Source organism: Gasterosteus aculeatus, chromosome 6 (genome assembly GCF_964276395.1).
Source record: "Gasterosteus aculeatus chromosome 6, fGasAcu3.hap1.1, whole genome shotgun sequence".
Lineage (NCBI taxonomy): Eukaryota > Metazoa > Chordata > Actinopteri > Perciformes > Gasterosteidae > Gasterosteus > Gasterosteus aculeatus.
Window position 1 is genome coordinate 10040605 of NC_135693.1, and position 17189 is coordinate 10057793.

Sequence of the window (17189 nt, forward strand, 5' to 3'; positions counted from 1 at the left end):
TTTACGTTGCACTGTCAATCACCTCCCTTCGTCTCACTCGTTAACTGTTCAAACATGTCATCTGGATAAACCAATTAGCTGTCATCCCCATGACGAAAGATAAAGGCCCTTTTTAACGTTTACCTTATTTCGGTCAAAGCAAACACATTGGCATAAAGACCATCCAGTGCGAACATTGAACATTGTCTTACAACTTTAAATAGGAATAAACAGTGTAGAATATTGATATGGACACATCAAATATACTATTTTAACAAAAACATGTGACATGAAATGCCATTGTGTACACATTGACCTTTTTAAAATTTCAATTGTTTTTTATTTCAACCTTGCTCGTCAATAATATAGCTACGTACAAAAGCAAGTTCATAATGTGGCAAATAAAGCCGTTTTCACTCGTCCTTTTGTGCAGGGTTTGAAGGGACAATACGTGCCAAAGGCCATTTAATGAAGCTCATGCATAGAATGTTTGGCGATTCAAAGATGTAGTCTCATCCCTCGTGGGAATTCAAGCTGTGGTCAGATACGCATTTGTGTGACAATGATAAGCATAGTTAATGACAGTATTTCTGTGGTCAGAGAGATTATAAAAAAATCAATTGAAATAACTCGCCACCCTGGAAGAACAATTCACTTCGGATCTGCAGAAATGGACGTATATTTGCCACATTATGCCAGAATTTAAATAAACAACCAGTGTCACTTGTGTTGTGGGTTGCTCATTGTAACAGGACCCCCACTGAGTATTGATACTAAAATGAATTTCATTAATGTAAAAGCTTTGAAACTACACTGATGCCCTACTTTAGATTTTTTTTAAAGTGCATCTAGCATACTGGTTATACTCAAGCTCCTTCGCATGCCTGCCCACTCACTCAGATGTGGCACAGGCATAAGCAGGCAATGAGACATACAATGAGACAATAAGACACACACACACACACACACGCTTAAGTAAATTCAACACATGGAAATCTATTTCATGTCACTTCATAAAATTACTACAAAAACTAGTGATTGAGTAATGTTGAAATTACCTCCTAAAAAGTCCCCCCCTCCCTAAATGAAAAGCAATATAGTGCTTTAATATTCAATCTAATCAATGTGCAGGTGAAGAGGCTTTAGTGTTGTGCTTTACCTAATGGTGCTGCCGAGATGAAAAGATGTTTCCAGTTATAAATAGAGCTACTGGGTTCGTTTCAGAAGGCTTCCTTGGAGAGGAATAGGAAATTAGGTGCTGGCTGCATACATTACACCAAGAGCTTTGCGTGGGCTCGGCCGTCTTCTCTATACTTCACACGAGAATTGTGACTCACAACTCTCCATTATTATACACCATAAATCCTTCCTACAGAACTACTCGTCACCAAACGCAGCGCTGTTATACGAGCTGTCGCTTGATCCCAGTGCAACAACTTTACAGACTTGTTATTTACCGTTCAGTGTAGGTTATTTGTCAAGGAAATTGTGTAGGCTTTACATTATTCCCAGGCCTAATTAAATTGAAATCTCTCTGCCAGATTTACCGCTATAAGCAAATGTCGGGATGGCCACCGCACAGCAAACATTATCACGGTTAACTTGTAGAAAAAATCCTATCCAATTAGACATTTTCAATGTCATTTAGCTGTGCTGATTTGCATGATGGTACACTGACGAGTGGGTTTGTATGACATGAAATGGCAGAAATGGTTTCAGTCAGACTTTTTTCATTTTTGCACAGAATACGGTAAGGCAGCAGTGTTTTCTTGAAACAAGCTGCTACATGCGACAAAATTGTATTAAAATAAAAAATCTCAATTCCTAGAGTAATGAAATATAAACTTAATGGTAACCATTCTACACAGTACCCACGTGCCTATTCCTAATGCAGCTTAGTTCAGCCATGTGGTCCATACTCTATACTGACTGTGTGTGCTTTTACTTTACTTAAACGTCATTTGAGTTATCTGATTTGTCCAATGGCAGTACCTTCACCGCCCCTATCGTAGATCTGGTTTCAAGGATTCCTACAAAGTATTTGTATATGTAAAGAAATAACGATTAAATATTAATTTATTTCCAATATCTGTATAGATAAGCCTCAAAAATTCATTTCAGTTGGGCCCTGTTCATAAACTTAAAAAAAAAATCTTCATTTGTGGTGGTTGGGAAATTACAGTAGTTTAACTTTGCTCAATCAAATACATTTCAGCAAACACCCCAAGTTGGTGGCAAAAGGATAATAGTATCAAAAACACATTACTACCATGGAGTTAAATGTATGTTCCAACATTTTTTTAAAAGCCATAAATAACACTTTAACGATCTTTTTGTCACCACCATAGGCAATTCAGTATAACATAATATATTTAAATCAAATAATAATCCGTATGATGTACTGTATATACGTCAGTCGTCTATCTGCTTAAATGGCTGATAAATCATCCGCCTGTCAATACCAGCCTTGACGAGAATGCGCAAGCTTACGGCGAAGCCATTGTTGCCCCAGAGTGTGTTTCAGGACGCTGATTGGCTAAATTGTATGCCATACGTTTTTTAATTTAATAGGCAATTGGCTAAAATGAGATTTCCCCTAGCGTAGCTAGAACACGCATGAAGGAGGCGCGCATGACCGGCAGGAAAACCAGATATTTTCTGTAGAAATCATATTTTTCAAATATCACTGGGTACATTCCATACTTCAAAAACACTTTGATATTTTTTATAATTTAATCTTTTCTTCTTTCGCTCAAGGAGCAGTGCATCTGCTGCCCTCTATTGGCCATTGGCCACTGATGAGTACCTTCTCTGTGTGTTAAATAATGATTTTCTTAAACCTGCAGTCTTGAATTTGTTCTAAAGCAAAGTGTGTGTGACCATAGTTTTCCCACGACACCTCACTAGACTATATCAGTTACACAAAAAGTGTGATGTGGGGACTTTTGTGTCCGTCGGTTCAACAGGAACTAAAAGGTAGCCATTAGGAGGTGCCTACTGGGAGAAGCATTAAAGGGATTTGTAAAAGACAGTGGAAAAGAGTTTTGTCTACCAAGGTACACCGCAAAAACCTGAAGGCCAGAATAAAACCAGAGCCAGCTGAAATAATTCTCTTAAAGAAGCTATAAGGAAAGCAGTTATCCTCTTTATTGTAGAGGGCTCTTGTAGGAAGTGCTTGTACTTTCCAGCTGTTACACTCTGCTGAGGCTGTGGTCGAGAGGCCCACGTCATCCTGCCTGACCAGCACAGATGTTCCACTTTCCTGTTAATGAGGAGCCTCAGCAGGGAGTGCTAAACCTGATAGGAGCGCAACCTGAAAAAGGGAGAGGTACGCTAAAGGTCAGGATGAGGGTTACTGGCCTACAACCTACGGCCCGAACAAATGAAACAAACACACTTAGCATCCCTCCCCACAGATTAGGGTACATGGCAGAGTTACAAAAGATTCTGTGTCCTGCACACACTCTACAGTCTCCTTGGGTGTCCTTTGTCATAATTTACACAACAGTTTGCACAACTAAATTCAACATCCTGGGTGGAAATCTCCCGTCTTTGTGTATTGTCCCTCAAGGCTGTATTGCAGCAAGGTACAGATTTGTTTTCTTTTAATTTATTTCATTATATGTAAACCTGTAGGGAGTAAATATATAGCTGACAGAATCCAGTCTGGTGTTAAAATGAGTTTTTCCAAATTGCATGTTCATCCATGATCCAACTACATCAACTATAACTGGTAATAGATGAGGAATTGTACCTGCTATCGATTTTGATTTCAGATGGTAAATTGTCTTTAATTGAGACCTGCTCAGAGGACATCTCAAAAAGTTATTCATCAATATTCAATTATCTTTAATAATAAAATAAAGTATATGATTTTCAAATTTGATTGAAATTTGTTGATGATCCACAAATGTTTTCATTTTCACAATGGCTCTCCCCCTTTCTTGTTACCGCAATGTCTTAAATCCATAAAAGTTACATTATTTCCATCTGTGTAAGTGCCCTACCTTTTTCATTGTATTTCAGTTGACAAGTTACAATATTTAAGTGTTAAAAGTATTTGAGAAGGGGACAATCACCTTGCCTCTGGAGCGGAGGAATGGGATTCTTCCAGTGTAGTGAATTAATTCAAAAGCATTGTGCTGTCACCTTTTGCATACAGCAACCATTCAGTCTCCATGCCTCAGAATATCCCCAGAGGTGTTGCTGGCCAGATGGAGAACAAACCTCTTTATTTGCATGGCATGCTACACTAGCCTTCACCTTCCACAAGATTGAGATTGTGTCGTAGCAAACAGTTGGTTAATGAGCTACTGTGAAGCTGTGCCAACATGAGAACTGACACGCACCTAATTTCATGTTGAAAAAGAGGTGATGGAAATATTGTTTGCCAAAGATGTGAAGAGAAAAGTCCTCGCTGCTTTAAAAAAAAGTAATTTCTTTATAGATAAAGCAGACAATAGACTTATAGTAGATATGTTATAAATGTAAAAACTAGCTGCCCTGGCAGATGTTTGTGAATTTCCCTGGCTTTTCTTTCCGTATATTATAGTGATTTGGAACACAATTCCTCAACACATCAACTTATCTTAATACATTTTGGCTGTTTTGTAGTTGGATAATCTAAATGAACTAGATTAAATTCTAAGCATTCTGAAAATAACTTTTTTTTCATGCAGGTCAATTTACTGTCACAATAATAGTTTAAGGAGGAGATTTAATATCTAATTTATAGGAGAGTAGTGGCTGAGAGCAGTAGTATCAACAACCTAGAGACTACATATAACTATCACACTAAAACGTAACTTTGTTATGGTTCCCTCCCTGAATGTAAATTATGTGTGAGCCTCCACACATATTTTACACTGTACAATAACTGAGAAGATATTTCCTACAAATCGGTATACTAGTGTCTGTGACCATGTTGTATTTAAGCCAGATTCATCTCCATTTGGAGAACTAGTATCTTGTATAATATTTTGAAAGTGAAGGCAACACGATATTAAAATGCAGCCGGTGAATCCCAGGAGGCCGGCGTGCCCCTTCAGCGAGCAAAGGTCTCTGCACGCTGGCGATGTTCCATTGCTGAGGGTGAAAGCTGGTTCTTTTCTTCCATTTTAGCTTTGACACCTCTAGTATTGCCCCCAACAATAGCTGCATAAAGTAAGGATAGAAAAAAAGCATAAATCCGCACATAGTTTTCAGCAGTTTTTTTTCTTCTGTAAAGATTTGTCAATCAGTCATTTAGTTGAGCAGGTGAAAATAACCAAATGGTTTCTGTATAAACCGGTGGAATTCACTTATTTTATACAGCATAGCAAACAGGATGGATGTAGTCGCCGATGTTGTGTGACACAATGACATCAAAGAGGATCCCCTCCGCATAGCCTCCGTTATAGGGACCTGAGATGTTTGTGTCGCTGAATATATATGACCTCCTGTCTTTACTTCATGACATTATCTTCAGTGATCAATTATGTTGGTCCTTTCAACAATATGTCATGATTGACACATTGCTTATTTAAAACCATTTTGTCACTTATAAATCAAAATGTGCAAAAATAAGTAATTCTGTCCATCACTTATTACTGTCTGCAGCTGGCAGACTATGTAAAATCCACAGCAAGCTCCACCAATCAAATGGCTAAAGGCACCCTGTGTGTTTCCGTAAAGGTAAAACCCATCAAAGTTTAATCAATCTTATATTTAACCTGCATTCTGTAAAATGGCAATCAAGGGGCGACTCCTTGATATTTTTTTTTTTTTTTTTTTTTTTTTACCTCAATAAAAATTGTAAACATGAGTTTATAATCAATCCGTTTTGTTCTCTTTAAGAGTTTTCCATCCCAGCATGTCGTTCGTTTTTCCAAACGGTGTTCCAGGTACAACAAGCTGCCATTTGGCGCTTTCTCTGACTCCACGCGCGTTGCCCATGTTTTGTCATATTTAGAAGACCTAATCCTCATGGCTCCACGTCCGGTCAAGCTTGCACACCACATGTTGGAAGTCTTACAATACTTACCACACCGTGTTTTACCATAAGGCAGCGATAGAGTTCTCCGCTCCACACCCTCTTATTGATTTACCGAGGTGTGTCAACTCATTCACCATGAAAGTAAAGCTGTCCCCAGCCAGGCTGGATTAGCTAAACTCTGTCTCAAATATCCACCGACAGTGGTGGTGACAGCGCTGTCAGTGAGGCACCTGTTAGGTACGGCGTCTGCTAGCCATGTGATGGTCCCCCTGGGACTGGTGTAAAATCATTCAACAGGACATTTATTAAATAATAATTGCAAGTAGAAGACCGAGTTGACACACATACAAGTCATGCATCAAGGCTACTCAAAGGTCCCCTTCATCGCCGCTGAAATAAATAGTTGGAAGATAAACATACTACAACGGGGGGGCAGAGTGCTACTAATCTACCTTGCATGTAGACCATCACCTGCTACACCTCAGGCACCACGAGATTAACTGGACATTGACGCACAGACATCTCGACCGTCAGTTGACCCAGAACACGATGAATGTGTCTCTGTGTGAGAGAGCACAGACTCTCCGTCGTCTAAGAAATATTGACTAAGGCGAAACATTATTTAAGATTTCCCAACAGACTCCTTCATTTTGATGAGAATTCTGAAGACCGAATTATCCACAAAAGGTAAACGCTCACTCATTCCCTCACTGCAGTCACATCGGGCGTACTGGGTGTCCATCAGGGGGTTAAGTGACAGCACACGTGTCAGCGTTCGGGGACCCATCGCTCTCTGGAAGGGACGGAATATGCCGGTCCAGATTGGTGGATGGTAAATGGAGGAATCTCCCATCTGTTTACAAGCTGAAACACTTTCCTCCCCTATTGGAAAAACCAACATGTCGTGGTGGGAACAGATAACATTCAACCAGCGTACATCAGCCGTCAGGGCGGTGTGTCACATACGTTGTTAACATTCAGGATGAAATGCGTGTGCGCCGCCAAAGCACATCTCTAAGCAGAAAGCTGCAAGGAGCTGCAGGCACGGTGCTGACGCCCGGTGGGATCAGCGGCACTTGGAATATTTTCACATGGCACGAGTGCCGTTTGATTAAAGAATGTTTTATATTTCATTCCTGCGCTTTAAAGTTCACAGCACAGTCCATGTTTTTGTTTTGTGGAGCAAAGTTTGTTACCGTTAAGCCACGGATGATTCACTAAAGACACCAACGGAGCCTCTGTTCTCATTATTTTAGGTTTAGGCTGTTCCACACGGCTCTTTTCTCGTCTTTTATATGCATTTATCAGATTTGGGGTTTTTGGGTATGTTTGCTTTCACAAGTAGAAAACAGTGGGTAATTACAATGAGCATGGTTTTAATTTAGAGTGGTGCTTAAGTAACCGCTTGCTACTGTGAGGTTAGTATGTAAATGTCCATGTAATGGATAAAAATAGACTGTAAAGTCAACACATTTTAAATAAATATATTATTCTGAAAGAAATGATGCATTTAATAAATTCAACCCCCCCGACGGAAAACATTAAAATGTTGCGCAGAGTGCCGGTAGATTTGATGTAGTGTCTGACAGCGCTCTGATGACACCAAGAACAATCACCATAATCTATACACGTTTTTACTTCCCACTGACAGCATCTTGAGCTCGACAATAGTCCCAAATGTAGCACTCCTGACTAAAAATGCACGTTCTAAAAATGAATATATCACTCATATTTCAATTGAAACGTCAATCAAAGTTAGTTTGCTGTCCACTTGGGATTAACTCACAATTTCCTCTCCCCTGAGACGTTCCCCGGCATGAGCGGTGATCACATACTGTAGCTGCAGCCAGACGGCGGAATAGCTGCGGCCACACGCGCCTTGGTTATCCCTCCTCTGTACTCCGTCAAAGAGAAGCCTCCAGTCACGGCAGAAGATGCATTACATCGCGGTGACATTTGAAATGGTCCCTGTGGTGCTCCACCATTGCTTTGACTGACAGACCAGCTTGGGAAACCGGTGCTGTCTCATAATTCACCAGATGCTCTGTGGTCCCACACGGTCCCTCTCATTCTCACATCCCAAAAACGCACAGAGCTGTTTTAATTCATTCTTTCTCCCCCCCCAATTGATTCACTGTAGTTGTTTTACGAATTTTGTCTCTGCATTATCAACAAATGCACAATATTTTTTCCTTCAGCTAATTTAAACATGTGCAGTGAAAGCTGCTTGGAGAGCTCCATCCAGTTTTTAATCCATTTTTTATTCAACACTTTTATTCACTCTTCAATACTCATTCATACTGGCCTTATTATAGCTGAATAGCAAACCACGAATGTCGCCTCTCAATTGTTCATATAGTATCATTACGAATGGTACAGGAGAAAAATTACAAACCTCATACATGGTATTATAAAAGTAGCAATCATTTGTTAACGTTTCATACTTTAATATGGGTTTATCCATGCGTCTTTAATATATATATAAATATGATGTCACGCATTTTGTTATATTTAAGCACCTACTTAGGTTTCACATTTGCGAGATTAAAGAAGTGCTTGTCCCAAAAATAATTATAAGCCTCATCATTGTTAATGCATTTACTTCTCTCAGCAAATAATTTATACTTACAGGAGCCAAATCTCATTATAGTTCAAATATGTACAGCTCTTAACTCGAAGAAAATGAGAGTAACACATTGAGACACGAAAGCAATAAAAGCACTTACACTCATAAGCTAGTGCTTTAAATGTAGTGGTAATTTCAACTTGTTCAGAAGCCGGTTTTAAAAGTTTGATCTCTACGGTTATGCTTTGCTTTGTGTTAAGACGAGTCTTTTTCTCAACCTCTTATTTTACTTGATGAATCGAGTTATTTAGTTTCACTTTTTCAGCAGAAAGCCATAAAGAGGTTAAACTAAGACTTAAGCACCGGAGGAAAATCTCCATCAGGCTGAACATCACAAGCTCCCCTGGCTGCCTTCAGAAGGACGACCAAACAGCCGTGTTGATCTACTTAGCCATCCTGCCCCTCAACCCCCTAATGAAGCAAGTCAAAGGAGCTCTTGGGTTTTGCCTCCCCGGCGTAACAATGTGTCACCCCGCTGGCTAGCGTTCCCTGCGACGCACACAGACACACATGCACAGTGATGCACGCACCCCCCCCCCCCCCCCCCTTCCCAAACCACTAACCCTCAGACCAATCTGTCTGTGGCACTAAAGTATTATTAGGCTTCTCTCAAAGGGGGAAACTGGGAGCTAGAAGATGAGATGTGCTGCAGGGGCAACTTGGTTCCATTGGCGTGGCATTCACCGCAGTCTTTCTTATCATCCGCGCTGGCGTTTTTTTCAGGATGTAGTGGGGCTCGGCGAACCATGACCATCTCATCTATCTTTCAGGATTTGAAGGAAGTTGGTGTGAAATTGACACCAACGAGTGTGGGTCAAATCCATGCCAAAACCAAGGCGACTGCGTGGACCGGGTCAACGCCTACAGGTAAAGCGGTTTATCCAGCTTCCCATTTCCGAAGCAAGAACAATGTCAGGCTTTGTAGTGATGACCTTAACGCATTAGTACATCCAATGATGTCATTTTGATTATCTCAATAGATTTTCTCTGAGCTCATGGCCTTTTTTTCAAATGAATTTTAATGGATTTAATAATGTTGCCTTTCAGGTTAAAATGAGGTGAAATTGTTCACGAAAAACGTTGCCTTAATTGCTGTTGTCATGCAGCTAGGTTCAAACAGTTTAAATCCACGCTGATGTCACTGCACCTTGTGTGCAATCAGATTATATATGATGTTTAATTAATATTACATTCCCATATTTTTAATATTCTTTTTTATCCAGCTGTGATTGTAAGGTGGGCTTTTCTGGCCTTCATTGTGAGGAAGACATCAATGAGTGCAGCTCTGGCCCTTGCCTCAATTCTGCCGTTTGCCAAGACCTTGTGAACAAGTAAGTATTAATTATTTCCCTTTCATGGCTTCCGTATTGCTCCTTAACAATTATGTGTTGTGCACAAAAAGAAAAATGCCGACATTAGTAATGGCCCGGGCAGCTTTAACTTCCTGCATTCGTTTCCAAAGGCTAATGTGCACAAACCGTTCTCTGAAGAAAATGCACAGGTTGTGGTGTTCCTCGTCAAAGTGTTCCGGTTTACATAACTAGCCCGTCTTCACATCCTTGACACACATAAGCTGCCTTTCTAAAGACTGAGCGACTTCAGCAGGAGCACATCATGTATCTAGATTCAGCTTCACTCCACCGGTGCTTCTCTCCGCTGTGCTTAATGGGAGCCCCGGGGCTTCCGGGGCTTAGTCGGACAGATGGGTAGCAAAGTCCCAGGGCCGATTTGAGTCCTAAATGGTTTGTCTCCAGTTTGTCTCCCGTCATGATTCTTCTCCCATGTGACCCGGCCCTCCTCGGAGCGCTCCCCTGATTGCACAGTCCAGGGAGTTCACATCAGGTGTGCTTTAACCCCGCTGCCCACCGCAAACATCCGACATCTCCATCTCCCCCCGACCCAACAAGCCAAACAAGGCCACCTGCCGAATGACGTGACGAATCACGCCGCAGTCTACTCAGCGCGGCCATGCTGCCTTTTTTTTAAAACTTTTCATCTGCTCATGTAGATGCCACTAATGGCTGTTGACTAGCAGATTGTTACAGACAGCCGTGTGAACCGAGTGGATAAAGCAAGTGTTAATTGGTGTGGTGGAGACGTCTCTGATCAGTCCGGCCTTTTGAGTTGACGTTACTAGGCAGCACAATTCTGCTGTGGCATGATGAATGCCGTGATGTGATGTAAGTGGTCTCACTGATTTTTAAAACGAGGTCTTGCTAATCAAAAGATGTGGTTTAGATGTGACTAATGATCTGTTTCCTCGTTATCCCACTTACAAACAGAGCAAGCGGCTCCTCTGGGGTCTTTGGTCGGGATATTAGATCCTCCGACGGCTGCAGGCGCGGATCAGAAACGAGTAAACCGCATTATTCGACAGATGAAGCTCTTGAGTAATAAGTCACAAAATATGATTCAGGTTTTTTTTTTTGATTTTGAATTTTTTTTTATTTTGTGTTTGAGAATAGAAAATGATTCCTAATGTGTTGATTGCATCTAAAAGAGCTTTTGCAGTTTTTTACTGAGAAAATATACTCGTGCGTATTTTGAATCTATGCTGAGAAGTTAACACAAATAAAACGGCCTGGTCTTCGTTGGAGTTCACCGTGTCTCCTAATGATTGAGTGTTCTCTTCCTTAGGTTCCGCTGCGTTTGCCCTCCTGGTTATTTCGGAACGCTGTGTGACCTGGATGTGAACGAGTGTGAGGTTTCACCTTGCCTACACGAGGGCATCTGTATCAACACGCCCGGGGGCTTCAAATGTGTCTGTCGCCCCGGATACTCAGGTAGCTCCTTCCGCCCTCAGGTGACATGAAGATCAATATGAGAGTCCGACTAAAAAGCTTATCAACGCTGCTGCGGCCGCGCGCCATTGAGGCATCTCCGACACATCTGCATCTGGCTTAGTGTAAAAATCTGCTTTACAATACTTGCTTTTAATTACCCGCCTGCCTCCGCAAGATGCAGTGGTTGCCTTTCAGTGAAAGCGGCGAGATCGATTCACGTGGACAGTTTTTATCTGATGAAAATATTTCACTGTCTGTAAGTTTCATTCATTTCATCAGCTTACTTAGTCTCGTAGCGCTTATGTTGTTTTGCTTTAATCCGTTTGTCGTGTTTTCTACTCACGCGGATATCAAGCTATTTTAGAGCGTGTGTGTGTGTGTGTGTGTGTGTGTACATGTGTGCGTCTGCACTAAAGCCGATTCTTGTCAGGTAGCGGGAAGATTAATTTCATTTGTCTTCCACACTGTATCATCAATTTATCCTTCCCCATTTGAGAGGGGGGCGGGGTGGTGGGTTAGGGTTTGGGGTGGTCTCGGAGGTATTGCTACTCTGGAGAGCTGAACCTGACACGCATGGCCCAATTCCCACAGAAGCAGCTTTTATTATTAGGCCTACGCACAGCATAGTACAAGTCATTACTTTTTCTGTTACTCTAAGCTCATCTGAGGAAACAGGATTCCCCGAGAGAGCAAGCGGCCAGGGGGCACAGTTTGGATCGGCTAAAACCAACTAGAACTCGTGCAATATATTTGCTCTAGTAACACGTGTATCAGCATTGCAACTTTTTACAGAAAACACAACGGGTTTGTTGCCGTGTGTAACTTTTTCCAATGGTAAATGTGCCATCTGCGGGTGATTCATCACATCCTGTTTGTGTAGCCTGATTTGGAATTGATTTAAATGTCGCTGTGACGTGTCATCTCCTCTGTCTCTGAAGTACTGTAACTCGGTGTGGCACTTGATAGTATTATCATGTTATTCGCTTCAGCCATCAGGGAAGTAAAGTTTTTCTTTTTTTCCATATTGAATGTCAGCATTCATTTTGCTTTCTCAGTTGAAGCTGCTTGCTAATACTTCAGTGTCACGCTATATCTGCTCACTTCCATGGATGTGATTAAGCTGTAATGACACCTGATTCCCACCTGCATCACTATTCATATTGGATCGTCTTAGTGGCTGTTTGTTGGTCAGTGTGTCAGTGCCTCCATTTCTTATGTTTTTATACTTTTCTTTTTTACTTTGTATCAAGGCTCAGACCATTACCTGACTTTTCCAAACTGATTATTTTTTCTTTTTTACATACACATAAAAAAACAGACCATTATTCATTATTTTTTGATACCTTTGCCATCTTCTATAATTTGTTTTTAATAATTTTTACATCACTGCGACCCACCTGGAAGCTTTACATTAAGATTGGGTAAACTGCTTTTTTTTTAATCGTTTCTTGTTGAAATGAATCCCCTACTTACGACAGCCTTTAGTTATGTCTCCGGCATAATCCCATTCTTTCTATTTGAACTAGAACGCCGTCTTCCAGGAGAGATGGACAAACCTGACCGTTATTCAGGATGTGATTTCTCAAAGGCTCTGCAATCACAATAATGTATTATTTAACTGTGGTCTGTACTGAGGTTAAAGGTCATTACAGCCATATGATGAATGGGCAATCTTGTTTTATATAAATCACAGTTTAAGCACACTATTCCTCACCTTCTGTTTTCTCTTCACCCGTCATTAGGGGCTCGTTCCCTTGAGTGATCGCACAGTGCAATCAGCCCCTTGTTGTCCTCAGTCAGCACATTGGGGGGTGATGCTGCCGTCCTGGCAGTGCTGTCTGTTGTTGAGGCTTCAGCAGATTCCGTATTTCACCGGGTGAACTTAATGAAAACATTTGATTAATTTCTGAGACCAATTTAATAATTAATAAATTATTTTTATTATTATTGTTATTGTATTGTAATCCCATTCATAGTTAAGTCCTTTGATCCGACCTAAATAATAACATCAAAATAGGAGATGTAAAGGTGTGTTGAACAATTCAGAAAGGTTTTTTATTTTTTTGCAATCCTAAAGGTAAATTAATCTTCTTTTGGGCTGTTTTAAACAAATGGTTTATAGGGCAGCAACGGTTATGTTTACAGCAACAAATATTTATATAAAGTAGGTTTAGTTAGTCACTGGAAACAAATGTAAAATGTTAATAAAGTAAAGTTTATTAAGAAAACCCCAAATCTCTCATTTGGTCACAGTCTGTTTTTGACTCAGCCAGCAGAGAACTTTCCAAAAAACGGTTTTGTTTTGCTCTTGTTTATATGTCCATTCGTGTTGCGCACATAATGTATCAGATTTTGTAACAAGCATATTTGCAGTCACTTCAGGTAGCCTTTGCCTGGTTCACTTCACCACAGCCGACTATCAAAGGCGCGTGACAATGTATGACATCAAAACATTCAAAGGTAGTGATGAACACCAGTGACTTTGGGGCTTAGAATTACCCAGAAAAATGATTCACTTCTCTGGGTCTCTATGAAGAAGTGCTATACTTGTGTGTTTTCCCAACCTGTGTTTTGAGTTGTTGACAGAATGGAGGACGCATGTTGATAAGGTGATTCCTTCACCGCTCAAACTCCCCTCTCCATTTGTCCGCTTATCTCATTGCTGTTTTTTTTTTTTTTTTTAAGGTCTCCATGAATAATAAATAGCTGTGAGTAAAACAGACTTACTTGTTGAGTCCTCGTAGCCCTTTTATATGTGGCTGATGGACAGTTAAGACATAAGTAACTTTAAGTGACAGTTCGTTCATCTCTGAGTCAGCACAATTGGTGCATCTCAGTGTGTACGGGGGTTTGTGTCTCATAGACATGGTACAGAGCTGTAAGGGTATGTAGGGCGCAAAGCATGCGATACACTTCCATAAGGTCAGAGCTGCATTTAACGAAATCCTCTCGGGGACGTTGACTATTCTTACAAAATAGCGCTAGTCTTTTATTGGGCTGGGGCTGTGGATATCATGTACAACATATTGCCACTCTGAATATAAAGTGTTTGTCATTGGTTTAGTTTATGTTGTTAAATAAAACAAAGCTGTTTGCTTGGTTGACCCGCTTAAAAAACAACAAAAAAACAAAGCGAGTAGTTTATGTAACTGTCAGACTCCTGCCTCTATCCTCACGTCATGGCAGAAGTAGCCACTAGGCGCTGTTTCGGGGACAAAACTGGGATTTTAAAGACGTCATGAATTTAAATTCAAGATTAATTCAAGATACAACTCATGAATTCATCGGTTGATCAATATTTTGAAGGAGTTGATCATATAATGAGTCAATAAATAAAAGTCCAAGGTGATATCTTCAGATTTACACAACATATAACAAATAACCTGATAAAACTGCGATATATTGTGATTTTAAGAAAGCTGCAAATGCTCATATTTCAGAAGCTCTAACTAATGGGTGTTTGCCTATTTTGCTTCATGAAACACATAATCAATGATCAGTTTTCCAAATGGTTTGGGATGCTTTCATCTGTTGATAAAAGAATTGATTCACCAACCTATCGTTTCATCTCTGGTTTAAAAATATTGGCCGGCACGGAGTCTTTTTATGAGCTATTAATGGCTCATCTGTCATTTTCCTTATGAGATATGTGCTTACTGCATATAACAAACTGTTTCTGTCCCTAGCCATTACTCCTGCTATCATCCACCACATAAGCCCTATCCATCTTTTGGAATTAAAATAACAGGTCTGAACAAGTTCACAATATATTTTGAAGACAACTACGGTGTAAAGCTTGCTTTGATTCACTGGATATTGATGATTAAAGCTAACGTGTCATATGTAATAACAAAGTACAAGATAAAGGCACTTTGAATTAGTTTTTTTCTCATTGCAAACCCTTTTTATTAAAAACATTCAAGTCATGTTGACAGTAATAGTACAATAATATGCAAGCAAGAGGTAACATAAGATAAAAAAGCAGAAATCCTTTAATTAACAGTAGACAACTCTCATCCCATCTTTGTTTGCTATCCTCGCCAATCTTTGATAACTTTACATCAAAGTTTACTAAAGAGACCAGCGATTAAAAACACGTCATGTTGGTGAGGCAGCTTTATCTGCACAGCATGCGGCTCTTAGGAGACAGTGTTTTGATCTCAAAGGACCAAACAAGTGCCATCTTGCAGTTGTTCGACGGGTATACGCATCATCTGACCACTCATTTGAGTGGTAGTTGAAAATACGAAATGCAAATTCATTTAATATAAATTATGAGTGTAATACGCTTCAGAATACTATGATGGAAGTATATGACAAATTTAATGCTAAAAAATATTTTACCACTCAACTAACTGATCACAAATACACACAAATAAAATAATTTGGAATTGATCGCGTCGTCTCATTTTTCAAGACTCCAGTTTTAAGAGATTTTATTGTCCATTGAAGCATACATTGCTCACTGCCTGCTACGTTGACTCTACATGCAGCGGGATGCATTGATCACCAGCAAGTCTGATTTAGCTTCAGCCAAGACGGCAACAACTGCAGGTGGTTTTCACCGGTTGAAAAGCTGTGAATTTTGCCCTTATGAAATTACTAAATGTACTCAAATGATCGTTTTCACATCTTTATTCTCTTTATTAATAAATCCAGTACCTCTTGAGCAGCAAAACATAGCGAGTCATTTTCTTATTTAATGTGAATTGTTTGAACGTTATCTTTGCTCTTTTCTGCAATGCCACAAGGATAATGTCGAAATGTGACAAGTGGTGAGATATTGGCATGGATGGATCTTGTGTCTCGAGTTTATGGTCTTTTATAAATTGATTTACATATCTTACAGTTTTCATAGTGCTGATTTTTATCTTTTTATATTCGTCGCTCATTTCCCCAAACATAACCAGTGTAGTCTATTCCTCTACGATGTATACAACACAGTTTTGATCCAGAGGTGTTGCATCTAGTATCTAGATGGCAAAGACTTTCATTGGTTCTTTTTAACTCAAGTTGTTTAATTCGTAATGTCTTAAAATACCCTTCACTTCCTAGGCGCACGGTGTGGAGTTGACATCGACGAGTGTGTTGCAAACCCATGCCGAAATCGTGGGAAATGTATTGATGCGCCTAATCAATACCGCTGCCTGTGTGTTGATGGCTTCACCGGGCTGCAATGTGAAACCAACATTGAGGAATGCTCGTCCGCGCCTTGTCTTCACGGGAGGTACAACATTTGCTGTCGTTTGGAAGAGAAAGACTACAAAAGGGTGGAAATTGCATGGAATTATTTGTAATTACACTCCTTCCCAGCGCAGTGAGTCGAGACATGTCACTTGCTGTATAGTCTCTAAATCATTATTTCCATAAAATGGGAAATACTCGTTTAAGTGATCCTATCTGTCTTTAAGGATTCTGAATGAACTACAGGGCTAAATATGTGCGTTTGGGTTCCTTTCATACTGTAGTAGATTGTTGACGAGGCGATCTGTTGTGTCCTCCTCAGGTGTGAAGACGGAGTAAATTCCTTCTCCTGTCTTTGTGAATCCGGCTGGATTGGCAGCAGATGTGAAACAAACGTTGATGTGAGTTGAGCTTCATTAATGAACCTGCCGGGTGTTCAAAAGCCTTCCAAGCTTTATGCGGCTAATTTTAACGTGGCCTTTCGCGTCACCAACTCTACTGATTGATTGTTGTGCAGCATGAGTCAGTTGAACTACCAGGATCATGTAAGCATTGTACAAATACCTGATTAAAATAAAAAGCTGTTGAGTGCAGCATTGATTTAAACCACCGCTTGTGTTGAACTCCAGAGATAAAACATTGA

The 17189-nt window shown here is 40.2% G+C and overlaps 1 protein-coding gene across 1 annotated transcript in view; it reads left to right on the forward strand.

The window, feature by feature from the left end:
* Window positions 1–17189, forward strand: part of eys (EGF-like photoreceptor maintenance factor) — a 122658-nt gene that overhangs the window by 44999 nt on the left and 60470 nt on the right. Inside the window, exons 26-30 of the mRNA XM_040177902.2 lie at window positions 9350–9446; window positions 9803–9910; window positions 11217–11362; window positions 16418–16589; window positions 16869–16947. Coding sequence (XP_040033836.2) covers window positions 9350–9446; window positions 9803–9910; window positions 11217–11362; window positions 16418–16589; window positions 16869–16947 — 602 coding nt within the window. The remainder of the gene's footprint in view (window positions 1–9349; window positions 9447–9802; window positions 9911–11216; window positions 11363–16417; window positions 16590–16868; window positions 16948–17189) is intronic.